This window comes from Calidris pugnax, unplaced genomic scaffold (genome assembly GCF_001431845.1).
Source record: "Calidris pugnax isolate Ruff unplaced genomic scaffold, ASM143184v1 scaffold491, whole genome shotgun sequence".
Lineage (NCBI taxonomy): Eukaryota > Metazoa > Chordata > Aves > Charadriiformes > Scolopacidae > Calidris > Calidris pugnax.
In genome coordinates, this window is record NW_015091208.1 from 212,623 (window position 1) to 233,873 (window position 21,251).

The 21,251-nt window shown below is 41.5% G+C and overlaps 1 protein-coding gene across 5 annotated transcripts in view; it reads left to right on the forward strand.

The window, feature by feature from the left end:
• MYO9A (myosin IXA) overlaps positions 1-21,251 on the forward strand; it is a 211,353-nt gene that overhangs the window by 135,538 nt on the left and 54,564 nt on the right. For all 5 annotated transcript variants that reach the window (XM_014959797.1, XM_014959799.1, XM_014959798.1 and 2 more), the window contains exon 11: positions 4,621-4,755. In XM_014959797.1, the coding sequence (XP_014815283.1) occupies positions 4,621-4,755 (135 nt within the window). The remainder of the gene's footprint in view (positions 1-4,620; positions 4,756-21,251) is intronic.

Here is a 21,251-nt window from a genome sequence, read left to right on the forward strand (position 1 = left end):
GTGGTTTGGGAATTGGAGAGCACGTGAATGAAGACTGTCATTTGCCAAAAGCCCTTAAAACTCGTGCTCGGTGTTTAAATGTCATGACTGTGACATTTTTAGAAAAGCATGAGGTCAGTTTTATCATCTCAACCAGAAAGTGGTTCCTACCCCAGGATTAGTCCAAATATTAAAAATCTTTGTAGACCTACACTTTTAGTTACAGGAATTTTGCTATAAATTTGACATACTAGGTAATACAGTCGTCTGCTACAGGCTGGTCCGTGCTGCCTACTTGGTAATTTTCAAAGTTAGTTTTGATAAAGGAACAACGTTTACATATAAACTAGACTTTGCTAATTGAGGTCTAAATAAGTAACTTAGTATGATTTCCTTATGACACTCATTCAAAGTGTGAATTTGAAACTGAAGAATTACAAGATTTGTAAATGTAAAATTCCTTTGATTATTTTCTTTAAATATTGAACTGCAAACTTAATTTTAAGATTACCTGCTTTTGTCAGGCAGTTTAACAAAATAATGTCATTTGCACGTACCTCAATGAAATAAATTTTTTCACCTTGCTGTAAGAAATGAATCTGTATTCGTAAATTTGGGCTGCTTAATATTCTCTATAATGGAAAAATTGATATAACCCTTTTGCGTAGGTACCATGAGGTTTATTTTTTTTCTGTCCAGAAAGCAGGAAAAATAGCCATAAATTCCCAATTTCTCATTTTTAAAAGTTTTACCAATTTAAATGCCTTGACCTCTTTCTTTCGGGAAGTCTGCGATGCCGCCTCCTGCAGCAGAGGGCAAACGCCTGATTCACTGCAGAGCTCTGCCCTGATTTCCCTGGCATGAAACTCTGCAAAAAAACTCCACATCTTAAAATTTGTATTCTGGAGGTGTCTGGGGGTTATCCACATAGCGATGGGAGAAAAATGCTGGTTTTCCCCGTGGAACAACCATGGCAGAATTAACCGTCCTCATCTTGTACGCACAGTTTGATACCTACAGTGATTTTGCTAAGTGCAGAATTTAAATTTTTTTTTTTAATTTTACCTGTCAGAGCTTGTTTAATTTTGTGTTTCAGCAAAAACTTATGAAAAGACAGCTTCAAAATATAATCTTTTTAATGGGATTATTTTAGAGCTAAAATAGCTGTTTTTTCTATATGTAACTGTCCTATTTTGCTTTATAAACGTACTTATGTGCACACATTAAAATATATTTTGTAGCCGTTTCAACATGGTAAATGGACTGTCATTGAAAAAAAGGGGAAAATTTTTCTGCTTAGCAATTTCATATTAAATTCTGTTTGTGAGAGCTTGAAAACCCTGTTTAAAGTGTTCACTCCTGGCAGGGGCTTAACTGTGCCCATGGAGTGTCAGCAGGGTGGGTGTTGGGAATTCCCTAAGAATTCTGGAAGTGTGAGCGTTCTGTCTTCTAAGTCTTGTTTTTATGTAGTGCCATAGATACTTTTATCTAGGGCAATTTTGGGAGCTCTTGTGAATTATGGGGAGAAGCTTGCCCAGTGGTGGGGTGGTGGGGTCGGGATTTGCTTACACAAGGGCAATGCGAATGGATCGTCAGCGTCATAGATGAGAAAAAGTGACTTTTTCATGTTCCCATCATCACTTTTTCCATGTGTAATATAGATAAAATATGAGCTGCTCATTATGCAAAGAGTTTAAGAAGAATTCTTACTTGAAATCTGGTTTTTTCTGCTTGTTAAGCTGTCGTTTAATGACTATATCTGTGAACAAAAGGGTTGCCACGTTCGTTGGGACAAGCAGGAGAAGGATGCTTGGCCCTTGGGAAGCAGCGAGTGAGAGCAAATCCCTCTGCCAGGCTCAGTCCTTGGTCCAGTGGCTTCCCATTTTCCATCTTCTGGTCCAACGGCTGTTTCTCATGGGCTTTTTGCCAAGTGATGCAAATGTCTGGGAAGCTGGCCAAGGGCCTTCAGTAGTCATCCTTGTGGCATGGGTGGGGGTGAGGAGGCAGAGTCTGGCCCTGGAATAGGGAGAAAAAGCCTGGATGAAGGATAAAGTAGCCAAAGACCTCTTGGGAAAATGGGTTGGAGTCTTGTCATTGTGCTTTAATGATTTTTTTAACTAGTGTTTTCACTTGTTCCGGTAGCCGGAGTCCCTATCGTACAAAGCTTCCACTCAGGAGCCGGGTGGCCGCTCTGCCCACAGCAGCTCTCTCTGTTCCGGCCGTAGGTGGTTCCCTGGTCAGGAGTCGAGCACAGAAGGAATATTTTCCTCCCACGTTACGTGGTCAGTTGAAAACGGACAAACTGCAGCATAGAGAGACTTGGGGATAGTCTGGTTTTAATTCCTGGCGGTTAGACTCATCTCGGGAAGGTAGTCTTCTGAAATCCAGAGTGCAGATAAGACCAATAAAATTAAAACCGGGGTGCCTGGCGGCTCGCAGGTTCTTCTGAGGTGGAGGTGTTTCTCCTCCCTGCTTGAGATTTGGTTCATTTGACCAGTGCTAGTGCTTTTACCTTGCTTAATATTTTTATTTACTTAATTGTAAGGTATGAACAGAGCCCATGTATAAGTGAGACGGCTTTGGTTAGACCCCAGATTGTGATTCACTAACGAACTGCTGATGGACCTCTCTGTGCATGTGTCCTTCAGGCTCTTCCCTCCTTTTCTGATGGTCACAGGCTAGCTAGGTAGGCACAGTCTGAGTATTATTTGTAACTAACTATTAATTACTTAGAATCACAGAATCAAATACTTCTTTTAACAGAAGCGTCACTTACAGGTTTGGAAGTTGCAGCAGAATTTATACCTACTGAGGTTGTTTTTCACCCTGGCTCCCTGTGTCGATGAGATTTATCTGCTGTCACATCCCCATGTGACATGTCCCTCTTCCCATGGGTTGACCATATCCATCCAACAGGAAGAGGGCTCAAGTTTGATGAAAATCAGTAACTACACGAAGGAGGAAGATCCACATTTCTACTCCCATTAAGGGAAGGAAGGATAGTCTGAGCTGGGGAGTGATGGGTTGCACTTGCCTGTGGGCTATACGTATGTCCAGGGGTCCACTGCCACCCCTTGCCTGGCTGGTATGGGGGGAATGGGGTTGGTTTGGGTGGAGAGGAGGGAGCCAGGAGGTTGCAAAGCAAGTTGTGAATTCATCATGGTCTTGGTCTCATTTTGCCAACATAGAAAAACTTGGTGCACCCACATCTTGATGAGCATCTCAAGATGTCTGTCTAGAGAGACCAAACAGGCTTTGGCTCTTCAATTTGTAGAAAAAGCTGGTGTGGGGCATGGTTGAGGTTTACAAAATCATCAAAGTGATGGAAAAAAAGGCAATTTAGAGCTGTAACTCACCAAATCCTGCAATTTATGTTGTGGGTATGGATTTAACAAAAGAAAACACTTTTCTATTGTGAACTTCTAAAAGTTGACCTGTGAGGCTTCATAGTGTCAATGGATTAAAAAAAAAATAATTGGATGGGTACCTCTTTACACATCTCTTGCCCGTGAACTAAAGGGAGCACGGAGGTGCCTCTCCATCTGCCTCATCCCAAAACCGTGGGCGCTGGTAGAAAAGAGTGACAGACTACAGAAGAGCCATGTTGACTTAGGATAGGCTGTCCTGCTGCCATGGTTGGAGATGCTGGGCTGGGAGGACAGATTGGCTCCTCATGGAGAGCAGCATTACTCTGTCCTGGCGGCAGGCGCCGGGATGGCTGTGCCGGAGCACGGGGCCCTGGGACAGCATCCATGGGGAATGAGGCTTGGTTCCCCTCCCTGCCCAGTGACCTTCATTCAAGGCAAGCAGCAGCTGAGTCTTCAAAGGGCACAGAAGGCAAGGAAAGCACATTCTTGGGCTGTTAGCATAGAAAAGGAGCTTTTGTTTTATTTGCTCAACAACTCTGTTGCCTAAGTTTTTAATTATCTGGGAACCTGACTCAGGGGATGGATTTGAGCCCTCTTTTTCAGCAGCATTACCATTTTTGCGTTACTTTACCTCCCCTTCAGAAAGGGAGAGCAACTCAACATTTCCCAAAGTCAATCCATCTGGGTTACACTTCTCAGTAGGAGACATTCATCTGATCCATCTTATATGCAAGGTGGATATTTTCTATTTGATACTATTTTACTTCCCACCAGACTTACTTTCCTTCGTTGCCATGGATTATTTCCGTGCAGGTGTTTATACAGAAGCCTTGGAGCATGTTTGCTTAGACATCCTGTACTCACCTTGTAGGTGTGTTTCTGTGGACTGTCTTCACGGTGTGAGCCTTTTTTCCCAACCCTAACTCCATTTTCCCCCTCAAAAGATAGATACTCTCTTACATCCAATAGAATACCTTGGAACTGAGTTCAGGTTTCTCAAATATGGTAATTTATCTATAAATTAAAAAAACCAAACAACTCTAAAAGGACTTCTTTTTAGAAAAAGGCCATCTCTCCAGATGTTACATGTTGTTTCTCTGATGTAGGTGATGTCTTCCAGATGGCATAATATCAACAATTCCAGTAAAAATTAAAAGTCATGCTATTAAGTATATTTAATTCTGTTTGTACGCTTTTCATTATGTACTGCATACAAATAATCCAATTACTTTGTGTGGTTTTATTCTCATCCGCATTCATCCTTTTCTTGCAGACTTTATCCATTGGAGTACTTGATATTTTTGGGTTTGAAGACTATGAAAATAATAGTTTCGAACAATTCTGCATTAACTTTGCCAACGAACGCTTGCAGCACTACTTTAACCAACACATCTTTAAACTTGAACAGGTAAGTCTGGAAATACTCACTCTCTGATGCCAATGAGCGTTGACATGAGGTTTTGGCACTGATCAAGTTCTTAAATTGTCCCTTTAGTCCTTGTAAATTAAGGAGCATACATCTTCCCATGGGTTGACCATATCCATCCAACAGGAAGAGGGCTCAAGTTTGATGAAAATCAGTAACTACACGAAGGAGGAAGATCCACATTTCTACTCCCATTAAGGGAAGGAAGGATAGTCTGAGCTGGGGAGTGATGGGTTGCACTTGCCTGTGGGCTATACGTATGTCCAGGGGTCCACTGCCACCCCTTGCCTGGCTGGTGTGGGGGGAATGGGGTTGGTTTGGGTGGAGAGGAGGGAGCCAGGAGGTTGCAAAGCAAGTTGTGAATTCATCATGGTCTTGGTCTCATTTTGCCAACATAGAAAAACTTGGTGCACCCACATCTTGATGAGCATCTCAAGATGTCTGTCTAGAGAGACCAAACAGGCTTTGGCTCTTCAATTTGTAGAAAAAGCTGGTGTGGGGCATGGTTGAGGTTTACAAAATCATCAAAGTGATGGAAAAAAAGGCAATTTAGAGCTGTAACTCACCAAATCCTGCAATTTATGTTGTGGGTATGGATTTAACAAAAGAAAACACTTTTCTATTGTGAACTTCTAAAAGTTGACCTGTGAGGCTTCATAGTGTCAATGGATTAAAAAAAAAATAATTGGATGGGTACCTCTTTACACATCTCTTGCCCGTGAAGTAAAGGGAGCACGGAGGTGCCTTTCCATCTGCCTCATCCCAAAACCGTGGGCGCTGGTAGAAAAGAGTGACAGACTACAGAAGAGCCATGTTGACTTAGGATAGGCTGTCCTGCTGCCATGGTTGGAGATGCTGGGCTGGGAGGACAGTTTGGCTCCTCATGGAGAGCAGCATTACTCTGTCCTGGCGGCAGGCGCCGGGATGGCTGTGCCGGAGCACGGGGCCCTGGGACAGCATCCATGGGGAATGAGGCTTGGTTCCCCTCCCTGCCCAGTGACCTTCATTCAAGGCAAGCAGCAGCTGAGTCTTCAAAGGGCACAGAAGGCAAGGAAAGCACATTCTTGGGCTGTTAGCATAGAAAAGGAGCTTTTGTTTTATTTGCTCAACAACTCTGTTGCCTAAGTTTTTAATTATCTGGGAACCTGACCCAGGGGATGGATTCGAGCCCTCTTTTTCAGCAGCATTACCATTTTTGCGTTACTTTACCTCCCCTTCAGAAAGGGAGAGCAACTCAACATTTCCCAAAGTCAATCCATCTGGGTTACACTTCTCAGTAGGAGACATTCATCTGATCCATCTTATATGCAAGGTGGATATTTTCTATTTGATACTATTTTACTTCCCACCAGACTTACTTTCCTTCGTTGCCATGGATTATTTCCGTGCAGGTGTTTATACAGAAGCCTTGGAGCATGTTTGCTTAGACATCCTGTACTCACCTTGTAGGTGTGTTTCTGTGGACTGTCTTCACGGTGTGAGCCTTTTTTCCCAACCCTAACTCCATTTTCCCCCTCAAAAGATAGATACTCTCTTACATCCAATAGAATACCTTGGAACTGAGTTCAGGTTTCTCAAATATGGTAATTTATCTATAAATTAAAAAAACCAAACAACTCTAAAAGGACTTCTTTTTAGAAAAAGGCCATCTCTCCAGATGTTACATGTTGTTTCTCTGATGTAGGTGATGTCTTCCAGATGGCATAATATCAACAATTCCAGTAAAAATTAAAAGTCATGCTATTAAGTATATTTAATTCTGTTTGTACGCTTTTCATTATGTACTGCATACAAATAATCCAATTACTTTGTGTGGGTTTATTCTCATCCGCATTCATCCTTTTCTTGCAGACTTTATCCATTGGAGTACTTGATATTTTTGGGTTTGAAGACTATGAAAATAATAGTTTCGAACAATTCTGCATTAACTTTGCCAACGAACGCTTGCAGCACTACTTTAACCAACACATCTTTAAACTTGAACAGGTAAGTCTGGAAATACTCACTCTCTGATGCCAATGAGCGTTGACATGAGGTTTTGGCACTGATCAAGTTCTTAAATTGTTCCTTTAGTCCTTGTAAATTAAGGAGCATACACTGACTTATTCAAATTTAATTTCTAATTTGCCGTATGACTCTAGTGCTACCTGTAAAATAAAATTCAGGCACAGATTTGCAGGTTTTAAATAAACATTTTGGGATAAACGTATCCTCAAACATCCTGAAGACCTTAAGTGTTGCCCTGTTGTCTCCTTGATATGTGCTCAGAGGGCTCATCTGTGAGGAATTTCTCTCTTGCCTTTGCCTGGACTTGCTGCTGTGTCATTTAATACCACATAAAAGTTATTTTTCAGCATCTGTTGAAAATGCTGCCCCAATTCTCTGGTGGTTTTTTGCTTTCCAGTGTTCATTTGTGGGGAGGGAGGGAGGGAAAATGTCACTCTCATACGTGTTCTGCAAGGTCAGACTTGAGATTCTTATGACCTCCAATTGCTGTGGGACATTAGGAAAGATTGAACTTTAAGCTTTGCTTTAGGTTTGTTAAGACTGGGTGTTGCTTTCCAGCCTCAAATTAATGAGCTGTAAGAGAGATTACAGAAATGCAGGCCCTAATGTAGCAGGTAACATATAGGACAGGATGGCGTAGTCCATTAATCAGGGTGGGAGGAGGCTTCTCCAAACATCATTTGTTATCTCCCAACAAGCAGGACAAGAAAACTGCTGAAGTACATGTTGTTTCATGGATGCACAACATATAATTGGGCTGTATAATAGAGCAAATACATTATAGACCTTCAAAATGCCTTTTTTTTTCAAGCCAGTCTGCATGCCCTCCCTTCAGGTGAAGTAATTCTTTGGGTGAGGTCAAGGGAAATCCTCCTTATCATTAGTTTGGGTAGAGCTGGCATTTGATGAGCTGTGCTCTGTGGCCAGAGTCTGGCTCAGACCATAGGACTAACCTAGCCCTTCCCAGAAACACCAGTAGTTTCATTTTGGGCCTCGACAGTGTTGTAAGAGATCTGGAAAGTCAGAAAGTCTCCTTGAATGTGGGCATGGTCAAAAATCAGCAATATAGCCCCGAGTGGATCATTTGGGGTTTGGGGATTGCTTGAGTTTAATGCTTCTCTGCTGAATCTCTCTTCCTTTTTTTTTAAAGTCAAGAAGGTGGAGCAGAGCTGCACAAACCCATTTTATTTCATTTTTTTAACTGGTCTTTGTACGCTGGTGCACCTTACTCAACAGATACTTTAAGAAGTTAATGGGAAAACCTCTCTGTATTTCTAGGAACAAGAGTCTTTTACCATAAGCTGTCATAAAAAAAATAGCCAATAGAGCTATTTTTTTCTGATACACTTTCAAGAAGGGGACTTGAGGAGGGAAGACCCTTCTTGAAAGCTGGAGAGAGGCGATAACCTTCGTGAGCTGGGATTTCAGGGCACTCGGGTTTCGGCAGCTTCACAGGAGGGAGCCGAGGTGCCGTCATCCGTAAGGGAATTCCTGCTCTTGGGCTGGGATTTCTTAGCAGGTTGGTGCTCCTCCCCGAGCCCGGGGTATACGCAGAGCTCTCCTGATTGCAGCAATCTGTAATTCTCCTTGGGCCAACTTCTAACCGGTGACCTAATTAGCGTTCTCCTATAAACCTGTCAAGCACATGGAGTCGTTAAAGTCAGTATTTGCTGTGTGGGTGGGAGGGGCGGTTGCGGAGGCTCCGGTTGCAAAGGGCTGGTTCCAATCCTTAATGCCGGGGCACGTCATCCGTCTGGAGCACTGCAGGGTCTGCTGGGGGAAAATCTGGGCATCTCTGCATAGTTTGCTCTCCATAAATATAAACAAGCTGTACAGCTGCAGGAGCGTTAATTTCTGGGTGACTTATTTATACAGTTTAATCATTTACTCTTTGCTCTCCTTGGAGCTGTGCGCTGTGAGTAGAGGAGTGGATTTAGGGGAAAGAAAACTGGTGAAAAACACGCTTGCATCTTGGGACTTGAGAATATCCTTCCTACCTGCCTGGCCCAAAGATTAAACTGCTTTTTAATGATAGTTACTGGTCTACAGATAAAGATTGGGTAGTCAATATTGTGTTTCAAGATGGCAAAATTGGTTAAAATAGCTTGAGTTGTGAATTTATCTGAGATATTTGGGGCATTACAAGAGTTTATTTGAAAAAACAAGTGGGGTTATTGCTGATGGATACATGAAGTGGAAGGGTTCCTCTTCTGCATCTGGAGATAGGCTGCTTCTATCTCCAAAGCTCTCAGGAGGCCAGAACCAGATTGCTGAGAGATCTGCACATTTCTACTAGTAATTGCCAAGGATTTTTCTTAAAATCGTAGTAGATTTTGTGTGCAAGAACGGTATTTAGCCATGATGTAATTGTTGCTGTGGCATTCTCCCGATGTTATGGAAACCAAAATACCTACCACAAAGTCATCTGAGAGAAGCGTGGGATTATTTTAACCTTTCTTTTCTTTTCTTTTTTTTTTTTTCTTTCCTTGGTGAAATCTAATACAATGTGCATTGAGAATCTTTTTTTAAACCTTCTGTCTGAAGACAACACTATTTCCAGGGGTTTGCAAACGCCTGACCCCGAGCAGTCTGACTTCAGCCTGGTGCCTCCTATAAATAGAGCTGCTGCCATGCTGGGCACCGAGGGGCTGCAAAGGTCTCTGCAAGAGCAGCCTCCTCTCCGAGCCAACCACGAGAGTAAGGATAAAGCACCTCTGCCTGCTGTGTGTAGAAAATAAAAGGGAGAAAGCAAAACAGGGGTAAATGTTAGACATCTGCCTTGGATAAAGACAGTTATTGATGTTTCTCTGCCGCTTTTATTTAAAACCAACTGTTCTGGATCGCTGAGGAAATCTAGTGATGACTTGTGATGCGTGGGGACATGCTTTAGCAGGCGATGGAAGGGTACAAGAGACACAAACCCTAATTGGATGGTAAAACCCAGGCTCATAAATCTATCTCTAAACTCTTGAGTTCAAACCAATAATGGTCTATTTATTTATCTAGAAAGATTGCTATTGCAGGAATCCTAACTTAAACACAGCCTGCCCCATCACATAACAAAGGTGGTTCTCTCCTCCCCGTGTATCTCACCGGTCTATGGGGTGGAAGTTGGATGAGGGGCTGTTACTGGTGGCCGCAAGCGCTGCCTGATGCGGTGCCTGCTCTGGGCAGCAGGAGGATGGAGTGTCCTTCACCAAGCTCCACGTGAAGTGTGGATGGGCTTAACTCTTCCGTGCAGCTTGGTCTTATCCCTCCCTCAGAGTGGTGACTTCAGGTGAGACATTGCTGTGGCTCTTGGACTCTTTTGGTGCTATTGGAGCATCACACCTCAGTAGCGGTTCTCTGTTTCCCAGCTCTGCTCCAGCCCCACGTCCTCCTCAAGTGGCCTCAAGGTTCAGATAACACCCAGGTTCTTCTGGGAGAGGAAAATAGTATTTCTCCATTGCAGCCTGCCTTTTTTTTTTGGCCGTTCAGGGCATTGCACAAAATAATTGCTGTGTATGAAGTTGTGGTTTGGAGGTCACCACTAACGTAACACCCATGATATGAGTTTCCCCCGAGTTTCCAGATCTTTGGCAGTTTGAGGGCCAGGAAAACAAGGTTTTATTTCTTTCTGTATCCCATTCTCCCAAGTTTGTCATCTTTGACCTCACCGATCTCCCCCCGGCCCTGCTGAGGCTCATCTGATGCTCGGCTTTTCAGTTACCCCCACCCTACCCTCCTTTCCCTGCTCTCAGCTGATGTTTAGCAAGGGTTGCAAAGTCATGCCCTGGATTTCCATCCCCCAGACATTGCTGTTAAAAGTTCTTTTCTACCCCATTTTCTACCTTTTATTTACCTGCCAAATCTTGATTTTGAGAACATCCTTTTATAGTTTAAAAAAAATTGATGACCGAGGTTGAGACTGCAAAAAAAATATTATTTGGAGGGTGATCAACTGGCACGAGCTCAGGTGTTGAGCAAAGTCTGTTTTCTGGCTTGGTCTCTGGTGAGCTTGATGTCCCAGCCAGTGAACCTCAGCCTCCTCACGTAGAAAAACTTCATTTCATAAAGATAATGCGTCCTGTGAAGTGTTTGCTCAGCCATCTAAAGCTCCGTAAATATTTATTTTATAAGTATTTATTATACAGCTTTTATTGGCCCTGTGTAAGAGAGGGAGAAATCTGATGGTCCGGACTAAATAATGAATGTTATAGCGATCTGTTCATCACAGAGGGAGTAAATCAACTAAAAAAAAGCATCGATTTGTGGTAGGACACAGTGATAGGTGCTTTATATCTGACGGTCCGGACTAAATAATGAATGTTATAGCGATCTGTTCATCACAGAGGGAGTAAATCAACTAAAAAAAAGCATCGATTTGTGGTAGGACACAGTGAGCAGAGGGAGTAAATTAACTAAAAAAAAAAGCATCGATTTGTGGTAGGACACAGTGATAGGTGCTTTATTCAGTCTTTGAAATGGCTGTGATGCCTGCAATATTTTAAAGTGTCTTAGATATGCAGGGTTACTCACGCCGTGCTGCTCTGTCTCCCAGCAGCTATGTGTGCCATTTAGAGAAAGTGAAATACAAAAAATAAAAATTAAAATAAATTAACTAAAATTAATTACATTCAAATAATTAAAAATATTTTAAAATAATTAAAAACATTTAAGATAATTAAATTAAAAATAAATTGTGACCAAAGGTCTTTCTCCTTTTGCCTACAGCTCTTTCCCCCTTCCCTCCAATGAGGGATTTTTTTATTTTTGCTTCTCATCACTCTGGTTAAGCATGAACGTATTTTGTCTTTGTTGCCACTGAAGACAAAAGCCAAGCCCCAAACGTCAGCCCTTGAGGACTGGGAGGCTGGGTCCAAATTTCTGGTTTTTGCTGGAGATGGGAGAGTGGGTGCTCTCCGAAAAACGCTGCCGTTGGCTGTGTGCCATATGACAGGCGGGGAAATAGCAAGCTGCACAAATTATTGATTTATTGTTTGGCTACATGCCATTGTATGTAACTCAAAAAAAAAAAAAGGATGCTTAGAGTACATAACTCATATTCAAAAAAAAAAAATATGGATGCGTAGAACAGTTTAAACATTATCTTTAGGATAGAGAGATTTCAAACGGCAGGATTGAAATAAAACGCGACTCTGGTTGTCATTGGTCCCCCAAAGCATTGTCCTGGGTCATTGGGTCATTGCCCTGCCTGGGGGGTGTGTCTGCAGGGGCTTCATTTGCCACCCCCTTGTCCTGAGTGTCTCTGGATGATGAACATTCACAACATATAATATATAAAATATAATATATAACATTATGTGTATATCCTATAGTATCATAGCATAGTTAGAGTTGGGAGGGACCTGAAAGATCATCTACTTCCAACCCTTCTGCTGTATTTAAAATACAAAATACGAATCCCCCCAGAAACAGAGTTCTTAAGTCTGCGTAGTGGCATCCTGGGTAGGCAAAATTAGAAAACGTGCTTAAAATATTGTTAGAAAACATTCTAGCTATCTGTCCTGGTGTGATGTGCTAGAGCTTTGCAGCATCTTTTCTCCATTAGAATTAAGTACCCATAAGAAACAGGTTTGGGTTGCTTTGTTTGTTTTTTTTTAAATTTGATTTCCTGACCTTTAATTTAAGCTGTACTGTGTCTGTGAAGCCCAGCTTTTGTGAAAGTGTCATCATTGTGGTTGACAGCGTAAAACTCTTGAGATAAATGCACCAAGAGCTCCTATTTGCAGGGTGGGTAGTCTGGAAATTTGAGGTTCAACCTCATATTTTGCCTAGGAGAAAGAGAAAAGCAGAATCAATTTGGGAGATGAACAACAGAAGGTCCAAGATTTTCTTTTTATTATTATTTTTTAATTAAAACCAAACACAATTGTGCTAGAGAAGAATTATTTGGATAAATTGCTGGTGAGATGAACAGGTTCAACATGTGGTTGTCACCACTTCATACTGCACGTGGCTTTTGGTCAGCGGGTTTGATACAGTACTTTCCTTAATTAAATTAAGGAGGTGTTTGAGGGTGGTTTGTGCTGCAGATGATCTGAAGAGGGTTTGGTGTTTCTGCGTGTGTTGGAAATGTGGTTGTCGGGGAGGAGGAGTGTGATGGTCATGGTCTCTTCTGCTCATCACCTGCATGGGACAGTCTTGCAGTGGTGAGTTAGGAACATGGGCTGCTTTAGAAATTCTGAGCTGATTCCTTGTCTTTTTCCAGTTAGATGATGTTTTCTGCCAGTCGTGGTTCCTACTCAAATATACTGGCTAAATATATGTGGGCTTGGACTGTGCCAGGGGACAGTCCTGACTTGTCCTGGAAAAGCCAAAGACTGACTTTCCTCTGGGACCTGTACCTGAGTTGCAATCCAATAGGTGTATACTTATTTATATCCATGTACTAATATTATGAAGCATTACCCCCACAAAAAAGGAAGAAATTAAAAAAGGATGAGATGAAGATGAAATAAACACTGATTTTTATTTATTAGTGGTACAAAAAGTATTTTTTTCTAACACCCCAACGCACACCCTGCTTTGGAGAGCGCTAGGTGGGCTCTAGGGTGATCTAGGATGCTTCTCTACTGGTTTCTGGGTCATAGTCCAGAACCACAGTCATGGGGAAGTTCTTGCACATTCCCTATACCTTTGAGCTAAATTAGACAACGATGTAATGAAATCTTTGGTTATTTCATCAAAAAAGCACCAGCAATACTTGTGAGCGATGGCTCTTCTTTAAAAATACAAGACCTCAATGTGTCTTGGTGGATTTTCATAAGACAGCACTGTGCAATGTGACCTCACTTCTTAATCAAGAAGACAAGTGAGAAAGCTCTGAAATACTCAGCAGTATGATCTGAAAAAATGTCATATCGAGGCAGAACTGGATGGTTCATCCTGACCACGACTCTTCCACTCATCAAGTGCGGAATTCCTGCCTGGACACTTGGCTTGGCCTGATAACAAGATTTTATAGGCATAGCATAAAACAACTATATGTATCTATATGTGTGTGTGTATTTATGTAATAGGGAGTACCCTGAGCCCATTTTAAGTGTGAATGAATGAGAGGGGATTTGGGAGCGAGTGTGTTTGTTGACACGAGTTTGGAGTGGGGACTGGAAGGGGAAGAAGACGTTCAGTCTGGAGGGACAAGTCTGGTGTTGACCATGACCACTGTGGAGGTCCCCTTCACATTTGCTAACCCTGATACGTCTTACACAGACTGCATTAAGATAGATAGATACACTTTTTTCTTTTTCTTCTTTAATTTAGATAGCAAAAAATATCTTACAAGGACTGCATTAAGATAGATAGATACACATATATATATTTATATTTTTTTTCTTCTTTAATTTAGATAGCAAAAAATTAATCTGCCAGCAGATCACATAGCATCCTTAGACTCAGGCTTCTCCTTAGCTGTTGTAAGGGCAGGTTGGGAAGAAGGATGCTCCTGCGAAGGGAGTGAACGGGATCGTGGCAGGGTGTGCTTTGCCAGCTGAATAATGCAAAACCAATTTTTCCCATTTTGAGAGCAAATTATAATATATGACTGAAACCTGCTGTTGCCACTGAAGCGTAGGGAGCTGATTTGAGCTCAGAGATGGATGCTGTGGAGCAGTGAAACCCTGGGCTGAAATGACTGTTTCAAAATGCTTTCTCTGATGATGGACAGTCCAAATTACAGTAAATTAAAATCTCAGGCTGCGTACGTACAGCAGACGGGAGGTGGCCAGTGGGAGAATCATCTCCCTCAAAGTAAAGCCAAATTCTCTTGCCATTTGTGGAGGAGCCGCTTAAATGGTCACCTTGAAGAAGACCATCAAGATTTGCAACTCAGAATGGGTGGCAGAAGACAGGCAGGGGAAGGCTGTTTATCAGAACCCCTGCATGACCAGACGTTATCATTAAAATAGAGTGGTTTAAAAACCCGTTTATAGATAGTGCATTAATAGATCACGTGGATATGTATTTATATATTATGTGTCTGTGGACGCATCAGTAAAAAGATATAGAATGTATATATTTTTATATTTTTTTTAATAGATGGTGGTATGTATAAATTCCTTTTCTACTTAAATTGAGAACAAACATAAAAATCCTTGTTCAATGAAAGCATCGGCATCACCAGCCCTTGGCATCTTCATCTGGAGGGATGTCGGGAACTCGAGGCATCCGCATTGTCTGTGGCACGTTAAGTGCCGGCACCAAACCAGACGTTGGTCTCATTCTTTCAGAACCTCTCTAATAATAAGGTTTTCCCATCTAGAGGGTCCTATTGAGCTCATTTTAATTATCAAATTGCAAGGGGATGTTTTTGATGAATGCTGGGGCTCATCCTGCCCGGCTACAATTGCTGAATGAGCCGTTAATCCTCCACAGGAAGGACTGATTCCTGGGTGGATGGCTCCCACGTGGATCTCTCCTGGATGGAGAGATTCCCCCACGTCCTGCTGCCATTTCCAGCCTTGGAAAAGCTTTCCCAAGCTCCCCATGACGGATTTTAGGATACATACTTATATGGATATATCCAGAAAAGAGCTTTTACAAGGTTTATCTCCTTTAGTTTATCATACAGTGATGACCTATTTTAATGTAATTTTAAAAACATTAAATATGATGTTCCTTCCTGGAAGTTTTTCAAAATAGATTGCAAAATACAGCTTCATTTCTAATTTTTGAACTTAGTATTTTGAGACATTATTGAAATCTTCTTATCCATCAGCAGAGTTGATGGTACCTTGTTACTGGGTAAGCAATCAAGAGAGAAACAATTTGTATGCTTGTGTTTAGCGGCTCTAAGCTTGTATTTGCAAAGGTTTATATTTTCATGGGTGTCAAATTGACTTATAATATTTTTTTTAAGGCTATTTTGAGATTATTTTAAGCTGGGGAAGTCAGCTAGGAATGGAGAGAGGCGTGGAAGAGGGTTTAATTCTTAGTTTCTCACTTTGCAAACGCTGCCTGGAGCTGAAACAGACAGTGTTAGAGCCAAGAAGAGAGGAATTTCACACCCTTCTGTTTAGTCGTGAATTTTTGAGGCAAAATATGTACATTTAGACATCCAAAAGTATCTGCCTGTCAATCGCCTCGCAGTGTATGACTTCGGATTAAGTGAGTTTTTATGATGGAAACACAACAGGAAACGTTCCCACATGGAGCTATGCTGGAAAAAAGGGATTTTTTCAGTTGATTTCCCCCTTTATTTGGGGAATTTTCATTGTGTGAACAAGTTTTCCTGTGCCTCAGTAATGAAAGCCTTGGGCAGATAAACTCCCGGGGCTAATCTAGCTCCATCTGGGAGGAGGTGAATGAGCTGATGGGGCTTTCCTCTGCTCTTGTGACCTACTCGAGCCCTTCCAGAGCAGGGATTGCCATGATTCTAGGGAAGAAAAAACGCCGTATTTTCCTTGCGCACAGTTCCATGCAAATAATTGAGCAATTTGGTTTACATTTCCTTCTTAATATGCTTTAATTTCTTAGTCAGAATAGATAAAGGCTGAAACGGCACCGCATGCAACCTTTTACCCCTCTTTTTACCATCAGCATCGCCCCGTCCCCAGAAGAGAGGATAGAGCATCATCCCCGTCTTTAGATTTTAAATAGCATTTTGGGGGGATGCTTCTCCACTTTCACTGTGACCAATGGCAATATCCCTGTGGTGTGAGACATCTGCCTCCGGGGCACTGAAATGCTGGGATATTGTCATGGCTCTTGGCTCACAGGCTGCGTGGATGGATGCCCAGCGCCCTCCAGACTTCTTTAGATCGTGACACATTTTTGACCTTTGATATCCTTTGACAGGACAACGAATGCCATACATTGTAGAAAAACACATGCCTTTTATATTCGGGCCTGATTTTTCACTGCCTTTTGATTTGAATTTTAATAATCCCTTGGTTTTGTGCTTTAAGACAGATGGGAAACTTATTATATTGTTTTATTTTGTATTTTTATCACGTCTCTCCCACTTCATTTCTTCTTTGGGTTTCTGTGCTTATCTTCTCAAAGTTTTTCAAACTCCTGATCACTCCCTCCAACCACCTCTTAATTTTACCATATGATTTTGGGGAACAATAGCCCCCAGGGAGCACAACACTCAAGTGTAAGCTTAAAAATTATATTTAATGCTTTCTTCTCCAATTATGCTTTTTAACGTCTGGTTTTACTTACTGTTGACCATGGCTGGATATGGAGTAATTCATGACAGAATATGTGTGGATGTCTAGAGATGTTTTCCAGCATCTGCAAATTGCAGTTGGGCTTGTGGGTATTTTCTCCCACTCAGGATATATAAACCTTTAATTCTGCTGCAGATTAGAGTGTGTTTCTGTTTGGCTTAACATCGAAATAAAGTCCCGATAAAAGAGCTGGTCCAACGCTTCTGTAAAGATAATGGGACTTGTTTCTCTACATGTTCAACTATAAAATTAGGGAAGTTTTTTGTCCCCAGCAGTAGGGTTTCCATCAAGCCTCGCGTCCCAGTTGGGTGGGTTCTTCTGGTGCTCAGCACATGTATTTTAATCTTGAATTCATTATTCTGTGTGGCATAAGCGGTGTTTGTACTCTGGGGTTGGTTGTAGGCAGGCAGGGTTTTGCTTTAATAGTGCTTAGCCATCTCTTTACTAGAGTTCCTTTAATTTTCATATATAAAAATTTTTGCTATTTATTTGGTACCCCAAATCTTACACATGAATGTGTCTCAGGTGATGTTGTATGATATTCAATAGAGATTTATGCTCATAATCTGAGCATATGCATTTCAAAGTCTGCATCCATATTTTTATCATCCTTTGTTATGTCTTTAGGGTCTTTTTCGTTTAAATACCTGAACATTTACCCATTCAGGTCTATCTGAGCATTTTCAGCTCTAAAAAAACTACCTCTGGCAAAACTCAAAGTAATTCTGTCTTTTCTTTCGGGCCGCCTCCCTGCTTAGCCACATCTTTCTAAATATCAAATGCAATAATGAAATACATATAAATACAGGTTTTTTTCCTCTAAAAGAGGGTGAGATGAAGTCACTAACCCCCTTCTCTCCTGAGCTTCAGCTGAGTCAGAGAGGCCAACCCCACGTTGGCTGCCACAGCGCTTGTCCCAATGAAGCTACGGCAGCTCAACCCTGCTCTGATGTGGGTGACAACAGCATTGGAGAAGTGATTGGGCTCTCGCCGGCAGAACGAGTCCCTTTGGCGACGTGCGGTGCCAATGTTGACGTCCTGCCAACGTCATCGTGGTCAGGGCAGCAGATTCCTTCTAAATGGCTTCTAAATGCACAATTGGGAAGCGTTAATCTACTCCACTGGTGGCTCCTGGAGAGCAATCAGTAGCATCTCACCCACTAATTAAATGAAAATATAGAGCTGCTGGACTCAAAAAAAAAAAACAACCACCAAACAAAAACCCCCTGAATGTCTTTTTTATGGTTCTTTGCTCAATTCCTTTTGCCAAGTTTGGGAGCTCAGTTCTTTACTCTCCAGTGAACTTGCATCGCTCCACCTTCCAGAAGACCAGGTTTCAGCTGTCCAGGGGATGGGAGGAGTAAATCCACACATTTTTGTTGGGAGTAAAGGTGCCAAAAAATAGGACTCCGTGGACTTTCCTGCACTAGAAACTTTTACAAGATGGGGGTAATGTCAACGGTTTGCTTCTCATTGTAAAGGTGGTCTTCTAGAAATAGCACATTTGAATTTGCCCCTAGTTTTAAGTCAAGCTATAAATTTAATCTGATTTTCATTTAACCTCCAGTTTGAGATTTTTTTTGTTCAAATGGACTGTAAGTGTTTCGTATTGTCTTCATCTCGACCGCATATTTGTTAAATGAAAACCTGATGTTGTTTGGATCTAATTCCTTAATATTCATGTGCTCTGCAAGGACCCTGCGTCCATTAGGATGGCAGAGACTTCGTTGTTGTAAAAGTGAAGAAATATTTGCAGGTAACTGTTAAGGATATCTCCTGAATTCTGAAGAAAGATAAATATAGAAGTCATATAGAAGATTAATAACTGAAACTTAACAGATATATACGTGCATAGCAAGGATTTTACTCTAAATCTGCTGCTTTCTGGGCACAATTTCCATGGTGTTCTGCAGACACCCAAGCAATTACATCGCTCAATCTCAAAGCCATAGTTATTTCTATTGGGCTGGGATTCTTTCTGAAGACAATTGAACCCGTAACTGGAAAAATGCTAGGAAAAAAGAAATAAAGGGATTTTTTTTCCACTTAAGCTTTGGAGCAATTGCTCTGGCATAGCAGCTTCTGCGTACTCTCCTGTCTTGAAATGGGAGCATGTATCTGGGTTATTGTGGAAAAGATTATTAGTTGAAGACTTTAATCCTTCTTCATCTTTGGCCAACGCAGCCAGAGGTTGCATTGGGGATGGAAGGGAGGGAGCAGCAGATGGACAGAAGTGGGGAACAGCTGCACGGCCTGGGAGCGAGTGTTTCTGACCCAGCCCAGAGGAAAAAGAAGAACAGAGGAGGGAAAATTAGCCAAAATCCTGCAGCTGAAGTAACCGAGGCCAGGAGGTACGTGATGACCAACCTTGGGTCATGCACTGGCTGTTGCAGAGCTGAAGATGAGCCTAAAGAATTAGAGACCTTGAACTCAGTGGTCTTTTATGGTCATTTACTGAATATGTTTGGAAAAGAAACCACAAAGCAGCCGGCATTGCTAATTAGTTATTTTGTTCCAATCTTTGGGGTACTAGAAAATTTTTAGTGTGATCATAAGAGTTTCATGTATGGATGTCTGGAAGCTTCTAGAGCAGAGTGATGATATGTGCTCAATTTAGATGTATGCAAAATCTAAACTCTAGATAATTGGGGCTTTTATGGGGGGGAAAATATATGTGTAAAGGCCCCATACAAGTAGTTCATCAAAGAGTCATGATAATAAACAGGTAAGCCAAGTAACATGGAGCAGCCACTCATCACCACTAAAATAAGGCTTTTTTTTTATCATCATGGCAAGGCTTATTGCTCTCTGGGTGCTCAGAACCAGACATGGACGGGTGAAGCTGGGACTAATGGACCCTGCACCCGATTAAGCGGCTGCCAGAAGCAGGCGGTTGATGAATGGTGCTGACTCCCATTACTGCTGCAGGCATCGCTCTCGCTCTCCTCTGAGTCACTGGGGAGAAGCTTATGCTTCCCTAAGAAATATGCAATCTTCTACAGTTGGCTGGGTTGCCGTATAGAAGCTTTTTTTCCTGACTCGCACTAAAATACAACAAATCTTAGTGAAATATATGATTTTTTAAATGCCTATCGTTTAGCAGGGACCTGTCAATGCTATTCTGCCTGCCTGCTATGTCCTGGTTGTTCTACAGGAACCAGAGAAAAAAAGAAAAAAAAATTAAAAGGAAAAAATAAAATCCATAGTGTGGGATTGTTCTTAATTTTCAGGATTTGTTTTTCTTCCAACGGGATGTGTTCTGTTTTGAACCTGAAAGGCTTTAGAGCTGTTAAAGTTAAAAGCTGTGCATCCACACATATGGATGTGGTGTGGATGGTCGGTGTAAAGGGAGAGGATGTCTCAAATACTGAATTCAGGACCTTGTAATTTTTTAGCCTAAATTTCCTTGTGAGGTGTCTCAAAGCACTCCAGGCTCTTTAATTCTAAAAATAATAGATGTAGCGTTCGTGTCAACTTCGGATGGGGATACTTTGGAGAGTTAGAAGAACATGCTTTTCTTTTTAAGTTTTTTGTTCATATTAAAAATAAAAGCAGAAGCAGCAATAAAAATGAATTGGATTGTTACAAAGGTACTTCATATTAATGTAATTTTGAGGATTTTTTCCTTTTTTTCTTGAATTCTGTCATCAAAGTGTCTTATTACAGAAAAGTAAAAAAGCGGCTTGGGTCGATAGGATTTTTCCCAACACATGGAGTAAGGTGCACTTCCAATATTGCTGTTTTGAGAGTGAGTCACAAGTCTTAGAAGCATATGATAAAAATTACGATTTTTATAGACAAACCAGCTTGACTTTCTTCCAAATGCCCTAAGACAATTTCTGCAGAAGATTTCTCAAAGTAATCCAGTTGAAAATCTGTCCTGGAGGAGATCCAATATTGCTGTTTTGAGAGTGAGTCACAAGTCTTAGAAGCATATGATAAAAATTACGATTTTTATAGACAAACCAGCTTGACTTTCTTCCAAACGCCCTAAAACAATTTCTGCAGAATATTTCTCAAATTAATCCAGTTGAAAATCTGTCCTGGAGGAGATTACCTTTATGAAAGAGCAAGGGTTGGAGTTATTTGGGTGGAAAAAGCTTTTTTTTTTCCCCACAGTGTGGATTTGGGGACAGATCCTCCCTTTTACTGTAAAGGGACTTGGAGTGGTGATTTCTGCCAGCTGGAGGTCTCTTCGTCAGCCCTTATGGCACTAGCCATAAATCGTGGGAGATACAAAGAGTAGAAGCAGGAAAAAGAGTTATATTCCTTTTTCTGCATAATTAAATGAATATG